Raw genomic sequence first — 20,532 nt, 5'->3', positions numbered from 1 at the left:
GGTCTCCGCCAGGGAGAGGAGAGATGATAACCTGAATCCCACAGCATTACCTGCAAAACCACCCTACACAAACACAAAGGCACACAGGTACACACACACAAAAGCATATAAAACACATGCACACACATAGACACTTTGAATAATATTGAAGACATTGTGTTAAACAGTTGAAAATGAGTCACGGCCATGTCTCTCTCTCTCTCTCTCTCTCTCTCTCTCTCTCTCTCTCTCTCTCTCTCTCTCTCTCTCTCTCTCTCTCTCTCTCTCTCTCTCTCTCTCTCTCTCTCTCTCTCTCTCTCTCTCTCTCTCTCTCTCTCTCTCTCTCTCTCTCTCTCTCTCTCTCTCTCTCTCTCTCTCTCTCTCTCTCTCTTGCTCAGCCAGACTCACAGTGTTGAGAAGGTTTCCCGCCTGCAGCACAAGGTGGAGAATAGCATGGAGCTCCTCACAAACCAGCAACTCTAAAGAGAGACATAGACACAAAGCAGAGGGAGAGAGAGAAGGATTGAGATAGATAGATAGATAGATAGATAGATAGATAGATAGATAGATAGATAGATAGATAGATAGATAGATAGATAGATAGATAGATAGATAGATAGATAGATAGATAGATGGATAGATGGATAGACAGACAGACACACGGCAGACAAACAGAGAGAAAGAGAGATCCAATTATAATAATATTCAACTTATCCTTTAAATAGAAAACTTTAATTAAAATATGCTCCTGTGATATACCGTTTTAGACTGAATGTCTAAAATATTGATTGTTCTAATATTTTCTCTTTACCATATTCAACATTTGGGAGCTATGGCAATGCAAATGTTAGTGTGTGTGTGTGTGTGTGTGTGTGTGTGTGTGTGTGTGTGTGTGTGTGTGTGTGTGTGTGTGTGTGTGTGTGTGTGTGTGTGTGTGTGTGTGTGTGTGTGTGTGCGTGTGTGTGTGTGCGTGTCATATCGGTGTGTGAAGATGAGGTGTAAATAAGAGCTCACAGCTAAGCTAACACCTCCACACGCTAATGCTAAGAATAGATCAGAGGAGAGAGGGTGAGGGGAGAGAGGAGAGAGGAGGTAGGAGAGGAGAGCAGGGAGGAGAGGGAGGAGAGAAGAGGAGAGGAGGGAGGGAAGGACCGGAGAGAGAGGCGATAAATTGAGCGAGTGGGAGAGTTAGTGAGTAAATGATTAATTGAGTGAGTGAGTGAGTGAGTAACCTCTGGTAGCGGTACGCAAGGTCCGGACGTCTTGTTTAATGGTCTGAGATGTTGGAGGGAACTCTTCCTTCAATAGCATGGCCTCGATACGCACGGGATAACTACACACACATGCAATGATACACACAATCACACCACACAAACACACAGAAATATTATGGTTCATGAGTTCCAGCAGCTGTTAGTACTTGTGCCCTAACAGGGGTCAGAGGTCATGAGGTCATGAGGTCACCTGGAGAGCTGTACCAACTGGTAGAGGAAGGAGTCAGGCAATGAAAGCTTAGAGATTTCTCCATGATACGACCTCAGCTTCTTCACCTGAGGAGAGGAGACAGCAATAAGAACTGTGTGTGTGTGTGTGTGCGTGTGGATTTTAGCGTGTGTGTGTGTGTGTGTGTGTGTGTGTGTGTCGGTATATGTGAATGTGTAAGTGCATGCAAGCACATGTGTGTGTGTATGTGAGTGCGAATTTTTGTGTGTGTGTGCCTGTCTGTCTTACCTCTTCAGTCTCTGGTAGTAATTTAAGAAGTTCCCTCAATGGCTCCGCCCCAAACATTGCACTGTTGCCATGGCGAATGTCCTCTACCATGCTGTGGTTGGACCTGAGAGGACAGCAGATGATAATGGCATATGGACCAATCAGGAAAAGGAGAGGGCGGGTCTTTTATTGGGGATAAAAGGTTTACCTTTTAAATTGTTTGAGGAAATGGCGACATTCATCCCTCGTTTAGCGTTCAAAATAGACACCTGGGAGAGAAAGGGAGGGTAGGAGAGAGGGAGAGAGAGGTTGAGATAAAACGTGAAATCCACCCATAGTAAACACCAGCACACAGCTGACACATACAAACCAACACACAATGCTCTACCTCCTCCTTTGGCTCTCTGCATGAGGTGCGTCCTGGCCCCGCCCGATTCAGGGCGGAGCCTGGCGTTGACGGGCGGTCCTTCTGACCAAACAGCTCGTGGATGGTGCTGATGTCCATCTCGTGCTGCTGGCCCTGCCCCTGGCTCCAGAGGTTAGCTCCGCCTCTCACCTGTGGGACACACCTGTACATTAACCGAGAGCTCCTCGTCCCCCTTCACCTAGAACGGACCATCATCACTCTAGAGGACTTCCTTCCAGCGCCTCCTCCAGATACTCCTCCAACCTCCACCTTCCTCCTCCTCCACCCCTTTCCTCCTCCCTGCTCACCTTCTCCGCAGGGATGGTCTTCCAGAGGAAACTCCTCACCCTCCTCTTCTTCTGTCCTGTGGAGGGGTCGCCCTTCTGCCCAGGCAGGGGTGGGGGTGGAGGGGGAGGAGGGGGTGGGGGTGGAGGGGGAGGTGGGGGAGGAGGAGGGGGAGGGGGAGGAGGAGGAGGAGGGGGGAGGGATGTTGGGCTGTCCACGCCAACCTCCTGGAATTCCTGCCCGTCATTGGCCCGAGAGACGCTGCCCATCACGGGTATCCCAGCATCTGATTGGCTGGGTGGAGAAGGAGTGATCATCGTCCAAAAGGGTTCCCACTGCAGCCAGAGGACCTCTGGGGCCAAGGAGGATGTTGACAGAGAGCAGCCATCGTCGTCATCACTGGGGGTCAGGGGTCACCGAACCTGAAAACAGTCAACACAAACCTTTGTGGTCAAGATTTATCTGGTGTGTGTGTGTCTATGTGTGTGTGTGTGTGTGTGTCTGTGTCTGTGTCTGTGTCTGTGTGTGTGTGTGTGTGTGTGTGAATTTGTGTGCATTCAGAGATGCCATGTGCTACCATGGCAACGAGTCAAGCCAGGGCACATCACATCACCGCGGTCATGTCTGTGTCTGTGTCTGTGTCTGTGTCTGTGTGTGTGTGTCTGTGTGTCTGTGTGTCTGTGTGTCTGTGTGTGTGTGTGTGTGTGTGTGTGTGTGTGTGTGTGTGTGTGTGTGTGTGTGTGTGTGAATTTGTGTGCATTCAGAGATGCCATGTGCTACCATGGCAACGAGTCAAGCCAGGGCACATCACATCACCGCGGAAACGGGCCGGGTTGTTAACAATGGCAGCTTGTTTATTTGGCCGACGATAAGTGAGATGTTTGCTTTCGTGCGAGTGGCTTATCAGCATGACGCCTCAGATGCCTGGCTCAACAGCACCCTGGCACATCTTTCTCATCTCCTTCTCTCTGTGATAGAGGAAAGGATTGCAAGAACCAGGTCACATGACCTGACCTCTGACCCCTGACTGGCTGACTCCTCATCTCTCTCTCTCTCTCTCTCTCTCTCTCTCTCTCTCTCTCTCTCTCTCTCTCTCTCTCTCTCTCTCTCTCTCTCTCTCTCTCTCTCTCTCTCTCTCTCTCTCTCTCTCTCTCTCTCTCTCTCTCTCTCTCTCTCTCTCTCTCTCTCTCTCTCTCTCTCTCTCTCTCTCTCTCTCTCTCTCTCGCCCCCAAACACACACCTCCTGCTGTGATTAATGTACACAGTAAACAGCGCTTCAGAGTTTCCGGTTCTAACTCAACTTTTAAACTTTCCTTCTTTGAACGGCATACCTAGCATCGCCGTGACGACAGCACCAGCACTCCAGAGCAGACTGGACTGATGCACACACAAGCAAGCACGGACACACACACACACACACACACACACACACACACACACACACACACACACACACACACACACACACACACACACACACACACACACACACACACACACAATCACATATATTCAGACAAATGCACACACCACTTCAAACCTGTTTAAGATTGTGTTCATGTTGACCTGTGGACCAATATTTACACTACAAATTAATCTGACCTTTCACACGCACATACACAGAATCAGGGTGTGAGGGTGGTAAGATATGATGTAAAACTGTCTCTCTCCCAGATTTTGTGTGTGTGTGATTGCGTGTGTGGGGGTAACGATGGGAAATCCTGAAAAATATAAATAAATAAAATGACAATCAAAAGGTCAAAATATGACTTGGTCACCTGAACTTTGAGGGGGTGAGAGAGAGAGAAAGAGAAAGAGAGAGAGAGAGAGAGAGAGAGAGAGAGAGAGAGAGAGAGAGAGAGAGAGAGAGAGAGAGAGAGAGAGGATAAATGTCAATATGCCACCAGCTTCTCATTCCTTCACCTTATTTTACTCTCAGAGAGAAGTGACCTTCGCCGGGAACAGTGAAGTCCACTGATGAGTGATGAGAAGTGAACTATGAACGGTGATTGCTAATATCTTTGACAGAGTTGTACCATGCAGGTCTTAGAAACACTCTTAAAAGCTTATTTTAATGCTCCACACCGCAGGTGCAAGTCCCCGGTACCGACGGTGTTGTTTTGTGCTGAGGGTTTCCCCTTCTCTTGACCGGTGTGACGTGCTACTGCTTAGATCGTGCGTAACGGGTTTTGGCGGACAGTTTATTTTCTCTGACTTCTCTCGAGAACAGCGTGAAATTGACGCGCGTAAAATGGCACATATTGTAAGCTAGTGCGGGCGCTGGGGATATGGATGATATCAGAATGAGCAGATGTGGTGTGGAGCGTAAGAGGGGAGAGAGTGAAAGAGATACAGAGCAAGAGGGAGATGTGTATGCGTAGAAGACATGTGGTTCCAAACTCACCGGTAAAATGCTGGAAAGGCTAATCCGTACGGCCGATACGGAGTATCCTCCTTGGACATCCAGGTGACGGTTAAGGCGCCGTTCACAACCATGAGCGACAGTTCTACTCTGTCGTCAACGGCGGCGCGTGTCGAGGCGATGGAGAGCGCATGCGTGAAGGGGAAAGTGCGTCCTCACAAACGCGTCTGTGCAGGCAGCAGTTTAAGAATATTATATTAGAGTCCTGACAGCAGAGGCTACTTCAAAATTAACGACGGGAAAGATAAGGTTGTGTGTGTGTGTGTGTGTGTGTGTGTGTGTGTGTGTGTGTGTGTGTGTGTGTGTGTGTGTGTGTGTGTGTGTGTGTGTGTGTGTGTGACTGTGTGTGTTCAGTCAAGATAAAGGACTTTGCCCGACCCTCCCTTGACAAACAGACGCACACCCACTCATGAATGAATAAGTGATTGAGGAGTAAAGTGTGTGTGTGTGTGTGTGTGTGTGTGTGTGTGTGTGTGTGTGTGTGTGTGTGTGTGTGTGTATGTAAAAAATTAAAATTATGACATCATCATCCCCATGACATCATCTAAACATCATCTTCCATGCGGCGTGTTGTGCCACAAACAACCTGGCTCTCAACAGCAAGAAGACCCCCCCCCCCCCCCCCCATCCATATCAAGGAAGGGAGGTTGAAGGTGTCGCCACTTCTTGGGCGTCCACATATCCAAGGATCTCTTTCGTATCATATCCAACACCTCAACCGTTCTCAAGAAGGCTCACCGGCGTCCCTTCTTCGAGGAGTCTACCTCAGATTATGGTGGACTTCTATCACTGCGCCATCAAAGGCATGCTTCTGGGCAGCATCACAGTTTGTGGCAACAACTGCCCTACGCATCACCGACTCCTCACAAGTCGGCGGGGGGCGCTGAGCGTCGTCAGTTTGACCTCCTTCTCTCTGGGAGGCGCTGCAGGACTCTCTTCTCCTTCAATAGCAGGTTCAGGGACAGTTCTCTCCCTGCGGCTGTCCCCCTGAACCCCCACACATCAGCCTCCAGGGACTGAACTTCTCATATTAAAACTATTTTCCATACTGTATATATCTTACCTTTAGTGTATTCATATTCATACTACTGTTCATACTCTATCGCACTTAGTGTATTCATACTGTACATATCTCACATAAGTTATTCATATTAAGTTATTATACCAGTCTCTACTGTACATGTCCATAGTGTATTCATCATAATCATATACCTCATACCGTATTCTGTGTATGCATATTTATATGGAACTTTGAGTCTGGAATGAAGTATTCATTCATTGTATACAACATATTTTTACTAGCATTAATTGTACTTACACCTGCACTATATATATATATCTATCTATATCTATATATATATATATACACACACACACATACACTTTACCATATCTGCAATACTTACTGCTATTGATAGTCTTAAACTGCTACTTTAATGTAGTCATCACCAATCTTCTACTGTCAATAATTCATAATATTATTTATATATTCACATTTGTACATATTCTTACCCTTAAAATTTGAAATGTCATAAATGTTTATAGCCGGGGCGATTAGACATGTGATCACAGTTCTCCTCTGGGTTAAATAAGAACAGCAACGCGGTCAAGTGGTTCCATGTTTAATTACAGGCACTGGGCGTGGCAGTCAATATTTACATTGAGTATAGTTCCCTCATTTCATCCGTCCTCCTTTCGGTTCCTACTTTGTTCGGGTTGCCGCGGCAATTGGGGCAGGTAGAATACACACTCCACATCCATGATGCTGTTCTCTACGACAGGGCCAAGGGTGAGGGTGGGGGGGGGGGGCGTCAGCTGCCTCCTGACCACAACTCCTCACCCCGTGCCCCCTCCTGGACAACATGAGGGAGAGCTTCACACTGAGTTTCTCGAAAGAACCGAACAAGTCAAGGTATTAGCTAGAAAGGCACATTTCAGTGAGCTTTGGTCCAATCTTCATGACAGAGAAGAGACACATCTGGACAGCGACTACTTTAGAAAAACAGGAAAGACAGACGGACCGATACCGCTACTGAAGACGGACGGACCTGATAAACATGTGCCTAGGAGTCGCTTACTGTAGAGGGCTGGTTGCTAGGTTACAGCAGAGAGGGGTGGTTGCTACGTTAAAATAGTGGGGTGGCTGCTAGGTGACAGCAGAAGGGTTGCTGCTAGGTTACAGCAGAAGGGTGGTTGCTAGGTTACAGTGGAGGGATTGTTGCTAGGTTACAGCAGATGTCCAGTTGCTAGATTACAGCAGATGTACATTAGAGGGCTGGTTGCTAGGCAGACGTAGGAGGAGGAACAGGTGACAGTTGTCATGGTAACATGAAAAATCTGTTAGTTATTCAATACACGGCAGCTCTGGGCTTTGTCACTCACACACTTTAAATTGTGTAACAGTTCTCAGTAACAGGGGTCAGTTTGGTAAGTGCAATTAGACGATCACAGGTTTAGTGTGTGTTGTGTCAGCTTGTCTCCAGCCAGGACAGGGGGTTCAGGGCTGAGGAGGGATCTAGCTGCTGGCTCCTCTCCTGCAGCTTGTCCTGGAGGTGCTGGTGGCAGGAGAGGTTGTGGGAGGCCCCGGCAGCCTGGAGCAGCAAGAGCTGGCGCTGCAGAACCTTCACCTGGAGGGGGGGAGAGTACCGGGTCGCGAAGATAGCACCAGGTCACTAATATCACACCAGGTCACTAATATCACACCAGGTCACTAATAGCACACCAGGTCACTAATAGCACACCAGGTCACTAATATCATATCAGGTCACCAATAGCACACCAGGTCACTAATATAGCACCAGGTCACTAATATCACACCAGGTAACTGAGATAAAACAAGGTCACTAATAGAGCACCCGGTCACAAATATCAAACCAGGTCAAAGGTCATAAAATATCTTAGCAGCCACAGGCTGCTAAGGTAGCTAAGATAGCACCAAGTCATAAAGCTGGCAAGATAAACAACAGGTTCATGAACTAGTTAATAGCACCAAGGCGATAAGCTAGTTAAACTAGCAGCAGGTCGCTAAGCTAGTTCAAATAAAACAGCCTGAGATAGCTGTCATAGGCCAACCATTACAATTATGCCTGTCCATCTGGTTGACTGTCTACCTGCCTGCCTGCCAGCCTGTCCGTAAGTCTTACCTTGTTCTCCTCCAGCAGACGTAGCTTTGTGGACAGGTCGTCTCGGCTCTTGAGGTACCTCCTCCGCTGGTCCTGTACGTTTCTCTCCGCCTGCTCCAGTTTGGTCCGAGAGGTGACATCCCGTGGGCCCAAGTTGAGCTCCTCCAGGTCACAGCGGTATGCATCGTACTCCACCCTGAAACCATAGCAACCATAAAGAAGTGACGGTACTGCCCTGGTGGTGCAAGGGTGTTGACCTGGTCGTGGAATGGTGATGACCTGGAATTGTGGTGCAACTGACTAGTCCTGAACTGGTGATAGGGTGGTGGGACTGAACTGGTGGGAGTGTGGTGCTACTGAACTGGTAGTGAGGTGCTACTGAACTGGTGGGATTGTGGTGGGACTGACATGGTGGGGGTGTGGTCCTACTGAACTGGTGATAGAGTGGTGGGACCGACCTGGTGGGAGTGTGGTGCTACTGAACTGGTGAGAGGCTGGTGGTACTGACCTGGTAGTGCGGTGGTACTGACCTATTGCTGTGGTACTGACCTGGTAGTACTGACCTGTGGCTGTGGTACTGACCTGGTAGTGCGGTGGTACTGACCTGTGGCTGTGGTACTGCTTGACGTTCACCATGGTGTCCTCGATGGTTCTGCTCACCAGGGTGTCGATCTCTGCGCTGAAGGAGCCCACGGCCGCCGCCTGCTCCTCTCCTCGCTTGGACAGGAAGTGCAGCACGTCGGCGTTCACGCCAAACTCAACCTGACAGGAAGTGGTCAGATTGTGGTTGACACCTTCCATTTTCTTTCATTCCCAAGGTTTTGCAGGGCCTGATATTAAAGGGAAACTTCACCCATCTCCATTAAGCTTTGTATCGTTAGAAACCAACTCATATTTTTGAATGGTCGTGCATCATTCCCTTATTTTCTGGAGAGACTGGAGAGATCCGTATTGATCTCCAACACTTCCTGTTTAAGATGACTCAATATGACGATTTTTGCGTAGAAGTAAATAGGAAGTGTAAGAGGGGAGGATTCTCGTAAGACTACAAGCACAAGGGGGTGTGACCCGCTGATGGTAGATGCCAGCGAAGCTGTGCATGGTGGTGCATGGTGGGAGTTGTTGTCTTCAATCCACCAGTGCCAAAAAGTCACTTTCTGCCTTTTCTCGGTCAAGACGGCACCAAATTAGAATTGTATTTTATTATTCGACTACGTATAGGACACAATTTCAATACATATTCATGCCTCCACCGGTGAAATGCTCCTTTATGGTAATTTAAAAGATGTCACCTCCTTGTTCGATTTCTGTTGGATTACTGATGTGTTGGATCAATTATATTATGCTACATTCCTGGGACCATGTATGATATTCTTAGCATTAGCCGCAGTAGCATTATCGTATTCCGTAGTATCACTGTGGTCTTACATGCAGTGCGGGTGACTTCACGCTGAGTTCAGCGAGGGCATCTCCCAGGGACTTCTGAGTCACGGAAAACTTAACCATTTGATTTGCCAGGGTGTCTGCCAGCTTGGTCAGGTGACTGTAGCGCTGCTGGTCAACACTCAGGTCCTCCAGCTGGGGCTCCAGCTCTAGGTCCACGGTCCGAGACCCAGTCCCCAGCCTCTCTGAGAGAGTCTGCCTAGTGCACTATGGAGAGAGAGAGAGAGGGGTAGGGTTTGTCTAGAACACTACGGAAGAGAGAGAGAGAGAGAGAGAGAGAGACAGAGACAGAGAGACAGAGAGACAGAGAGACAGAGAGACAGAGAGAGAAATCACTACGTATATAGAGAGAGAAATCTCTCTCTATATATATGTAGTGTTACTCTCTCACCGTATACATAGTGATACTCTCTCTCTCTCACCATATACATATGATTCTCTCTCTCACCATATAAGCAGTGATACTCTCTCTCTCTCTCACCATATACGTAGTGATGGTCCACTTGCGAACTGTCTCCAGTTTTTCCCCGACAGCGGTTTTGTTGTTTCCGGGGATGACCACCAGTTGACTTCCTGCTTCCTGCGGTGAGGTGGGCGGGGCTGGGTTTGGAAAGAGTTAGAGATGATCAGCAAAATCAACACCCAACCACCATGGAATGGATGGAATGGTTCCACTGGTACCTTCATTGTGCCCTGGGCCGCTCTGAGAGGAAAGGAAATCTCCTTGATTGTGGTTCCAGTTCCTGTTGCCTTCCTGTCAAGACAGCAACACACATGACCATTCAAATATAGTGGGCAGCTACCGGTAGCAAACTATGGTTGTACTGGGTACAGTATAACCAGTAGAGGACCGTGGTTTTACTGGGCATCTACCAGAAGACGGTGGTCGTACTATTCAGCTCACAGAATAAACAATAGATGACTGGTTGCACTGGGCAGCTCCGAGTAGAACCAGTACAATAATCCTGTTGTACTTGGCAGCTTCCAGTGTAACCATTGGAGGACTGTGGCTATACCAGACAGCTCCCAGTAGAACCAGGGACTGAATGGGTGGGGGCTGGATATATCCCAGTAGAACCAGGGACAGACTTGGGGGTTACTGGTTCTCTCCCAGTAGAATCAGTAGTGTAGTTGGGGGAGGTGGTGATACCTGGTCCTGCAGGTTCTTGACTGTTCCTCTGCACTCGGCTCCAGCCATGTTTGTCCCCCTGTTGAAAGAAAGTATATCTTTAATGGAAAAACAACTTAACTCAAGAACTTGAATGATGCATTTGTTAATTTTGTTAAATAATCTTTAGATTGTGACCATGGCAATTGATTTGCAGCATGGAGTTACCATCAGAAAACATCAAATCATAGTAAAAATGTTCACCAAATAACGAAACCTCAATTACGTATCACTTAAAATGTCACGACAATTGCTCTAAAATGCACGATTATAAATAGAAAAATCCTGATAAATTAATCATTTATGGAGCACTTTGAATCGCTTGGTTATAGAAGAAGCTAAGAAGCGTTCTGCGCCGTTAACACAACTGATTAAATCTCACCTGTGGCGGGGTTTATAATTGTTCAAGTATAACACCACGACAGACCGCAGCAAGCAGGTGAAGGTGAAGAACTACAGGACGGAGTGAGGCGCGGACGCCACCTAGCGGACAATAGGGGAACAGAGCCAGCCCAAACCAGGTTGATAGTCTGCTGTGTGTTCAAATAAAATGTACTATTTTAGGTCATGTTTCGTTAACATTGACTAAATGGCCACACATTTCTGATTGCTTACTACAATAGGCCCACTATATACTACGTTTTAAGCGCCAGATGAGGAGCCAGACAGGTATTACATTTCAAGGAAAATAAGCATTTTAAAACCACAATATTTATTTTATGGGTATGAACATGAATGTATGAGGAGCAATTCTTATTAAAACACTTTTTTAGGAAGTTTCAGACAAATGGTTGATCCTTAAAAAGTCTCCACAGCAGGTGGAACAAGTGCCAAACAGACTTTTTTTTTTTTATTCACATTAAACACGGTTTCTATTCGGAATCCGTATCATTTCACTCTGACAGGTGTTTAAGCCTTTAAAATGTGCTAATAGATAAGATATCTTGTCAACATTACAGCGCCTAGATAAGGTTGTCCTTCATGTTATATATATATATATATATATTTTACAATCAGCTCTAGATTGATAGACAGCTACAGGTAAGTGTCATTATTTCGGGATATTATCTACTATTACAGGACATTTATTATTCATTGTATTAATAGTTTCAAGGGTCACGGACCAGAACACAACAAACTAGTCAACCTTCAAAGTAGGCTGAGAGAGGATCCTGATTTTCCCGGTCTACCACAACGCAATTTCCGGTCTCATACTTCCTCTAACCTGTTTATCGTCCCCTGAGCGAGAATAAAAACGACAGTGAAAATAACATATTAATATCATAAACGTGTTACGGAAATGCATAAGCCTCAATTGGAAGTCCCTCCCTCACCGCTTAATTAATATAACATAAAGTCCCGCCTTCTCTCTCTCCAATAACGCTCATTCGGGGCATCTCGGTCAAGGCGTTCCGTTGTGAGAGGAGCGCCTGGGAGCGAGGTTACCTTCCAAGTAAGAAACGACGTATCTTCTCTTCTCAGTGCGCCGGGTCTTTTGTCAATTACTTAAAGTCACTGTCGTTGTGCATATTTTGGTGGAAGCTGCCAACGATACGATCACAGCGTTTAGGGTATTTGTTAACAAGTCAGCTAGGGAGAATCAGGAAAACTCACAAATCCATCCTCCCGGATATGTGACGACAAACGCTGGATGTAGCAGGTTGTTCAGGAAGGGCGGAGTTTAGTCTCCAACCTCCAACGCACCAAACACCAAACACGCCCCAGAACTGACGGGACATAGATATAGACATACATAGAACTTACATTAAATAAAATTCCTGCCATGGTATTTTATGCTTCTGATTCTGATTTGCGCTGACCTTAATTTGTAGCCTGACATCGCCAGATTCGCAATTCGCAAATGCTTGTATGACAGGCAAACACAACGAGAGCTCGCAGATTCGTCTGGTTTCCAGGCGACTGAGTTAAGTTAATCAACTTAAATGGAGTTGATAGATTATACTAAGGTGTTTGGTTGTGTTTAACTTTTCTTATAAATCAAGTGTGTTTCCTGTCAGTCAATAAGGGGGGGGGGGGGGGGGGCTATATTAATATGTGACTGCATACAAATGTGTCCAGACATGGTGACTAATGTATGATAGTAAGCATTATTGGCCCTTAACACTAATATTCAGAAACAACACTGCCTCAAAAGGATATTGGCTTAAGCAACCCCACGTTGCAAACGTGCAAAAACATTATATATTTATGTGGCACCCAGTCAAATGCTCAAAAATATATCTGTGGCATTCAGTAGGCCAATGCTGTGGTAAAGTGTGCTAAGTATGACCAAGGGTTTCTTTCTGTTAAATAGATAGTACTTTATCAATCCCCTGTACGAGAAATGTGTTAATGGTAAGAAACAAAAATACAAAACATGATGGCAACTCTTAAGTCAAACCGTCCAATCTGAAGGCTCTACTTATCCACTCCCCCAACTCACTTCCGCCAATGCAAAGCGAACAGAATTTAGGGGAGGGCGTAGCCTAACTAGTTTGTGACTAGTCTCGCAAAGCCAGACCAAACTACAGCAAGTTTGTGACTGACCCAGAGGAACGCAACGCAAATTAAATGTGAACATGTAAGAGGCTTTAATAAAATCCCGGACAGTTTTGAAATTCCTTTTTTATTTAAAGTGTCTCAAAAAGATGGCATGTCTGGGCAAAAGAGGATGTCACCCTACGTACGGGGAACCCATTTGATTCCTACCCTTCCACTGTTAAATAGTGGCGCAAGTTGGTGGGCGCTATCCTGGTAATTTCTCTGCGTGAGAAATACGAAGTGTGGCGTGTGAGCGTGTGCATGGGTTGAATTGCCTGTGTCTCACGCTGAATGTGTGAGACTTGAGAGCCCTGGTGTTGGATGCTGGTAGGCGTCAACAGCACTTAACCTAGTCTCGCAAAGCCAGACCAAACTACAGCAAGTAGAATGGTCTGGAGCCACGCTACCTCGAGCCGTCTATCCGTGGGGAAACTGGGCGGGCCTGTTTTTATTTCTTTAAACCAATCACAATCGTCTAGGGCGGGGCTAAGCCCGGGAAGCAGCAGCGGTGTCCATGCAAAATAGTGCCGGGGGGGAAATTATTTTGACGGAACTTCTTGACGTTCAGAGGCTGTCAGAAATGGCTCAATCCCAAACGCCACAAAAAAACATTAACGATGTATGTGGAGATAATTGTATAGATAAAAAGAACAAACATCGTTTGATTCTTTGTCACGATGATTTCAAGCCACCATCAACTTTGGCCCTTGAGGAGCTCACGGGACCAATAAAAACGAACGACGTTTTAACATTTATATGTGGTTCTTGTAGAACACTACTAAAGAAATACCGTAGGAGCTATTGTGAAGTGGAACGGATCGGTTCATTGGTTAAATCCATGTCAAACGCTCATGCCGCTGTCAGAGTGAAACGATGCGCCAAATCCACACCAACCGGCGATAGTCGTGACCGCAAACGCATCGTCCCCGGGGAGAATCCTGCCAGACGGAGTCTGGGCTTTTCCAAGGTAATGTCAAAATAGGCTATGTTGTGGTCCTACCATTGTAATGAAATCAGATAGTCAGTAATCAGTAATTACATTATATTAAAATTAAACAAGATTCCACAAACAATTTCGAAAACTTGTCTGTAGGCCTATAGCCATTTACCACCAACTGCTATTCATGTGTCTCTTTGGAAAACAATTTTCCACGGAAAGAGCCAAACATGCCAACTTTACAGCGCCGTCAAAGTCCTCTTCAAAACTCGCCATACTGCCTAGTTTTCGAGTTTGAGGGGGAGCACAATACGGTAACGCCAGAAACCGGAAGGGGAGGAGTCGCGGCCAAATCCACTCCCCTTGCCCCTTTTGCTTTGTCTTTGTCTTAACCCTAGCACTTGCAAGTGTAAGGGCCAAGGGCTGAGATCTTTCCCCTATGAAATGAGACGCCACTCGGTTTCGGGTACGTCATCATTCATCGTCGCCAGCTGGCTGCCCCGTCACCAGAGCGCCGAAACGCCAATAAAAGCCAGAGAAGAAGAGCGATATCTATATATATATATATATATCTTAGATGCTGCCGCCATCGTTGAAGAGTTGAGTTGTGTAGCATAGTGGTGAAACGGATCAGTGTGTCCACGGTTCGGTTCAGATAACCGTTTTGGGCCTCGGTTTCGGATACGGTTCGGATCATGTCCGTGATAGTAAAAAGGCGGACTTTTTTTTGACGGAGGGTTTGGGGGAGAAACACAAAAATGAATGAGACCCACAGGCTATTTGCAATGTGTTAATTGACTGCAATCAGACAACTTGCAAGGCTTTTTTGTGCAATAAATGTTCCCCTAAATGCATTTGAAAACATGGTGCACTGAGTGTAACATGTAAGGGATAACGGCCGACGAGGATTAGAACTCAGGCGACGAGCGCAACGAAGTTTAAAGCCCAGTTTGTTTTGAACGCTGACAGGCTGAAGGGAGGGGCGGGAAACGTCTCATTGGCTCGGGCAGCACTGGAGAGAATGCATTCCGCTGGGTCCTAAACACCCTTTTGTATCGGACGTAGGCTACGGTAGGCAAAATACGCTACATAAGGCAATGCCTTCATGAAACCGAAATCCGCGGATCTCCAGAATGCTCCGAACTGTGGTAAACGAACCGAACGGATTCGGATACAATTCGAATCCGCTGCAGCAGGCCTAGCATCTAGCTGGCAAGCTACCATATAAGCCAATGGAGTGGTGGTATACGCGCTAATTGTATCCTAAAACTACCGTTTGAAAGCTTCAGTTAAGACCTACAATACTATGCATCGTTCGTGTAGCACATTTCAGATCAAACCGAGTCATTATAAACATATAAAAAGTTGTGTAGATAGCTGTAAAATATTCCTCGCATCAAGCAGCCATGTTTTTTTGAAAATTCCCGGTTTCGCTATGTGCTCTGGGATAGCCCTTGGAGGAGCAAGTGAGCTCTCAAATCATCTTAAAAATAAGGGGTACATAGCACTCAATCTTATCCCTTAATCTTGATCAAATTGGGTATTGAGACACCACTAGCTCTCACATGAACGCGTAACTTCAAGGGTAAGGGGGAGGGTAAGGGGAAGTATTGAGATTGGGCCTTACTCTAACCTAACCACCACGACCTAACCACCACCTCTCACATGACCATCACCTCTAACCTCTCTCACAGCTTTCAAACTGTCATAATGGCATAATTATTGTGCCAAGCCAAACTCTTAAAAAATAACCAATCAAACTCTATCAAAGTCTCAATTTGGCAGTGCCAAAATCCAAAATTGCTTAAGACGGGAAACAATGTGTGGGTTTGTGACACCGAGTTTTTCATTGTGCTGTTTAATGTAATTAGGTACAACAAATAAATGGTAAAAATGATAATGCAATATAATTACATTTTAAGCAAGAAATAGGATAAAATAACTATATATGTACTTTATTTTGCTTCATTTCTAAATCTCTGGTGCTCATTGGCCAATGTTTCATGACTGAGTACCAGTCCCGAGGCTACAACTTTATACATTAGAGACGCCAGCCGGTGATGAAGACGCCAGTGTGTTCTGATTGGCTGATTTGTCTGACGTATGGAATCCTCTGTAAGATGGCGAAGGGGGAGAACCATGGGGGAGAACGGGGAGAACCCAGAGCAAGGCTGTCTTCTGTTCATGTGACCACTTCCATGATGACCTCATCCACCAAGCCCATCTCCTACTTTAAGGCCCTGTGAGCTGGTCGATCACAACCTAAAAACAGATTATTATATAATGGCTTGTAATGGCTAATAATATTCACACCTGGTGGTATAATATGTCCCCTTTAACAATTTAGCAGACATAGAGCTCAGAGACTGAGAGCGCTATGGGCTGATAGTGGTATCGAGCCATATCTGCCCAATCAGCACCTATCACACTCCTAGTTGTCCCTTGAGGACGGATCCCTCTTCTGTGTTCCTTCTGGAGGCTTCTTCTCTCTGGGTTTGGGGAGTTTCTCCTTTAAGGCCTGGAGAGGGCTGAGGGGTTATATAAAGGCCTTTGAGACTGGAGCTGTGATAAGGGCTACACAAATACAACTGGCTTGACTTGACTGGCTTAGCCTGACCATCAGAGGTCAATCAGAGGTCACATATAGTCAGTTGGAGATCGTGTGTGTGTGTGTGTTTCAGTATATGTTCCACCTCTCCATCACTGGTGTTCCTCTTTACCTTCCACCTCTCCAGTTGCTCTTCGTCTTCCTCACAGAGCATCGTGAAGCTTAAGGAACTGCACGTGTCGTCGGGATTGGCCAATCACCGACAATTAACCAATCAACCAATCAACCAATCAACAGACCAAAGAACAGATGAAGTAGGCTACATTCATCACACAACTCAAACTTAACCAATTCGCCAAACCTTCAAGATTATTTATCATATTACTCACATTAAACACATTACATACCAATTAAACAATTAAATCAACCAACCATTAGTAATAAATAGATTTGGTACTAAATGATTATAAACCGATACCAAATTAAACGGTATTACCCCGAGAATACCCCGAGACAAACAGACTCGAATACACTTAGATGAGTAGATTGGTTAATATGAATCATTGAATGATGACATTTTTATGTTACAAAAAAATCATAGAAACATAGAAACTTTTACATGAGTGTAAAACGAGACGAAGGAAACTAAATACTAAAATAAATACTAAACTAATACTCTCTGCGGTAACAGACCGCCACCTGGTGGTGAATTGAGACTGCAGCCGGCAGCAGCCATCCCGAAACAAACAGAAAGTTTGGATCGCCGCGATATGATAAGAAGAGAGAAGATATGATATGTATTTGTCTCTCTTCCAGGGTTTTTGTACCTGTTGAACAGGTGAGTTCACAGCCAATAGGCCTAGACACTAATATTGACTAGCCTATATGTTACACTATTATGCAGCAGGTGTTGTTTTCTCCGTTACCGTCATCTCAAAAGTGGTGTCTTAAGTTCGTTGCTTCAACCTCGCCGGTTCGCCATGCACTGCAACAACTAACTTTATGTAATGTAATATATTTGATTGTTTGATGCATTATCTATACTGTTAATATCGCTTTAGTTTAACATTTGTGAAGACGAATAGTCTGGACAATGTTCTGTGCTGCTTAATCGTGCTTAATCCACGCATCGCTCGGAGCCTGCTTATCATGTGTCTTGTGGTAAAATTGTGTAGTAGAAAATAATTGTACAGCTTATTAAACTGCTTTCACTCGTTATAAATATTTGATCGTATTGAGTAGCTTTGGAGGGAAGTTATGACACAGAGATAGAGTTCATTGTGTGTGTGTGTGTGTGTGTGTGTGTGTGTGTGTGTGTGTGTGTGTGTGTGTGTGTGTGTGTGTGTGTGTGTGTGTGTGTGTGTGTGTGTGTGTGTGTGTGTGTGTGTGTGTGTGACTTTGACTGTGTTTGTACGTGCGTTCGTGTGTGTAAGAGGATTACAGCCGAGGATGTGGACATGTGTGAACTGGTGGATAACACAGTCCATTCCAGACAACGAAAGATGAGAGAGAGAGAGAGAGAGAGAGAGAGAGAGAGAGAGAGAGAGAGAGAGAGAGAGAGAGAGAGAGAGAGAGAGAGAGAGAGAGAGAGAGAGAGAGAGAGAGAGAGAGAGAGAGAGAGAGAGAGAGAGAGAGAGAGTGAGAGAGAGAGAGAGAGAGAGAGAGAGAGAGAGTCGCCAGATTCACAATTCGCAAATGCTTGTATGACAGGGCAAACACAACGTGAGCTCGCTGATTCTGAGTTAAGTTATTCAACTAAAATGGAGTTGATAGATTATACTAAGGTTTTTTTTTTTTTTCTTTGTGTTTCTTATAAATCAAGTGTGTTTCCTGTCAGTCAAGAAGTTGGTGTTGGATGCTGGTAGGCGCCCAACAGCACCTACTCTACCTAACCACCACCTCTCACATGTCCATCAACTCTAACCTCTAAAATGGGAAACAATGTGTGGGTTTGTGACACTGAGTTTTTCATTGTGCTGTTTAATGTAAAGAGAGAGAGAGAGAGAGATACAGATGGACAAGACAAGACAATGTGTGTGTGTGTGTGTGTGTGTGTGTGTGTGTGTGTGTGTGTGTGTGTGTGTGTGTGTGTGTGTGTGTGTGTGTGTGTGTGTGTGTGTGTGTGTGTGTGTGTGTGTGTGTGTGTGTGTGTTTAAGAAGCGCTAAGCTGGTAATGTGATGAAACAGGAAGCACATAGGTAGTAAACAGGAACTAGGGGGAGGAGCTGTATAGGAAGATAGTCTGGGCTTGTAAAGGGACGCTTCTCCCGATTGGTTCTACACAGGAGCAGGTAGGAACACACACACACACACACACACACACACACACACACACACACACACACACACACACACACACACACACACACACACACACACACACACACACACACACACACGTTCAGGTATCGCTCCAGCTCTATCTCAGCTTTCACAGGGAGAGGCTTCTTCTTGCAGTCCATTGGCAATGCAACTTTTCTGCAACTCTTGCCAGAAATCTCAATTGAATAGAAAGAATAAGAGTGAGAGGGCGAGACCGAGAGAGCGATAGAGAAAGAGCTGTGTTGTAATTATAAAATAGTAAATAGATCCTATGTTTGACTCCAAGTCACCCACTGATATTATTATTATGATTACGTGTGATGATAATTATTCATAATTATTTTAAAACAGTGAACAGTACTGCTGTAATGTTATATTGTATGTGTTTATATTTTTTGTATTTAATATTTTACGTGCTTATATTTACAGTGTTTTAAAAGAAAATGTTTATATTTGATTGTATTGTTTAACGCTGTTATTGATGTTTAACATTTTCTGTAGGCTTTTTAGAACAGAGAGAGACAGGGAGATAGACAAGCAGGAAGTGGTCACAACACGTTAGATTTGAATAATCCCCAGATGTATATCTCTCTTCATCTCTCTTTCTCTCTCTTTCTGCCTTCATGTGTCTCTCTTCTAGGACCATGGATGGAGAGAGCGAGGTGGAGGAGAAGATGTCCAGTTTGACCGGAGAGAGGGGGGAGAGGACCCCTCCAGACTACCAGGTAGAGAGAGAGAGAGATGCAGAAAGAGAGAGAGAGAGAGGATGGCTGGTGGACATCAGTAATCCTATGTTATCCTGGCATGCTTATGAAGATAGAGAGATTAACTTAGTACTTTCCTGCTTTTCAACCACTCTATTACATAAACACTCCTCCCCATGGCCCCGCCCCTCCCCCCTTACAACCCCCTCTCCCCTGGCAACCGCCCCCTTCCCATAGCAACCGCCTCCTCCCCCTGACAACCCACTGCCTCCTCAGCATAGCGATAGCACTGCCTCATCCTAGCACCCGCCTCCTTCCCAAAGCAACCGGTCTACTACACAGGGCGACCAACCACCTCCTCGCCATAGCAACCGCCTCCTCACCCATAGCAACCGCCTCCTCCCCACGGCAACCAACCCCGTCCTCCCACTGTCAACCACCTCACCCCGATATCAAAGTCGATCGGTTTCAGACCAACTCTTCCATTCAAATGTCTTCTTCTAGCCAGGTAAGCTCCACACTGCCGGGCAGTTGGCTTGTGTGGACTTGGGACCGCAAAGTATCCCGGAATGAATTTGCACAAACCGGTCTTTATTTGATATCATGTTTAGTTACATTGGCTGAAGACAACCAGAGTGTTGCCATGACGAGCTCGGGTGGTGACGTCACGAAGTACGTCATTCCAACTGCGGAATGACGATGCTGCGGCCTCCCGTCCGCGGGAGTTGGTTCTCCCGAGTTGAACTTTCCAAGTCTGAACTACCAAGTACACAAGTCCGAACTGTGCTTATTGGTAACCCTCACTCGGTATTGGGAATGGCCCTAGGTCGGCGGATCTATAACTCGACTTACATTCATGGCGGCTCTCCACTTTGCTTAGCCTTCAACTGGTCTACATCCTCAACTCTTTAATCTTAGTTATTTTCTCTCTATGTGACATCTCTT

General features: G+C 45.8%; 2 protein-coding genes and 1 long non-coding RNA gene across 6 annotated transcripts in view; 1 reads left to right on the top strand and 2 right to left on the bottom strand.

Annotated features, from left to right (window-relative positions):
* Nucleotides 1-5,487, bottom strand: LOC132475676 (uncharacterized). Its single transcript, XR_009529963.1, has 9 exons — nucleotides 4,785-5,487; nucleotides 2,404-2,802; nucleotides 2,078-2,245; nucleotides 1,898-1,958; nucleotides 1,711-1,813; nucleotides 1,444-1,529; nucleotides 1,212-1,312; nucleotides 388-458; nucleotides 1-63 (listed from the first exon to the last, which is right to left on the bottom strand). It is a non-coding gene; the product is annotated as an uncharacterized LOC132475676 (long non-coding RNA).
* A 921-nt stretch (nucleotides 5,488-6,408) lies between these two features.
* On the bottom strand, nucleotides 6,409-12,236 carry LOC132475675 (arfaptin-1-like). 4 transcript variants are annotated; one of them, XM_060076912.1, is made up of 8 exons: nucleotides 12,150-12,236; nucleotides 10,518-10,575; nucleotides 10,049-10,121; nucleotides 9,849-9,967; nucleotides 9,353-9,574; nucleotides 8,529-8,686; nucleotides 7,946-8,120; nucleotides 6,409-7,429 (listed from the first exon to the last, which is right to left on the bottom strand). In XM_060076912.1, exons 1-8 carry the CDS (start codon nucleotides 12,155-12,157, stop codon nucleotides 7,271-7,273), a joined length of 972 nt encoding a protein of 323 aa, XP_059932895.1. In that variant the 5' UTR covers nucleotides 12,158-12,236; the 3' UTR covers nucleotides 6,409-7,270. The 4 variants fall into 4 exon arrangements, with proteins under 4 accessions (XP_059932895.1, XP_059932897.1, XP_059932896.1 ...); XM_060076914.1 differs by having other exon boundaries at nucleotides 10,518-10,569; nucleotides 11,977-12,200; XM_060076913.1 differs by having other exon boundaries at nucleotides 11,982-12,199.
* The window catches only part of LOC132475674 (type II inositol 3,4-bisphosphate 4-phosphatase-like), an 18,903-nt gene continuing 10,353 nt past the window's right edge, over nucleotides 11,983-20,532 (top strand). The window contains exons 1-2 of the mRNA XM_060076911.1: nucleotides 11,983-11,988; nucleotides 19,524-19,608. Coding sequence (XP_059932894.1) covers nucleotides 19,528-19,608 — 81 coding nt within the window. The 5' untranslated portion in view covers nucleotides 11,983-11,988; nucleotides 19,524-19,527. The remainder of the gene's footprint in view (nucleotides 11,989-19,523; nucleotides 19,609-20,532) is intronic.

The sequence above is a fragment of the Gadus macrocephalus genome, chromosome 17 (assembly GCF_031168955.1).
Source record: "Gadus macrocephalus chromosome 17, ASM3116895v1".
In the NCBI taxonomy this organism is placed as follows: Eukaryota; Metazoa; Chordata; class Actinopteri; order Gadiformes; family Gadidae; genus Gadus; species Gadus macrocephalus.
This window is presented reverse-complemented; position numbering and strand designations above follow the sequence as displayed.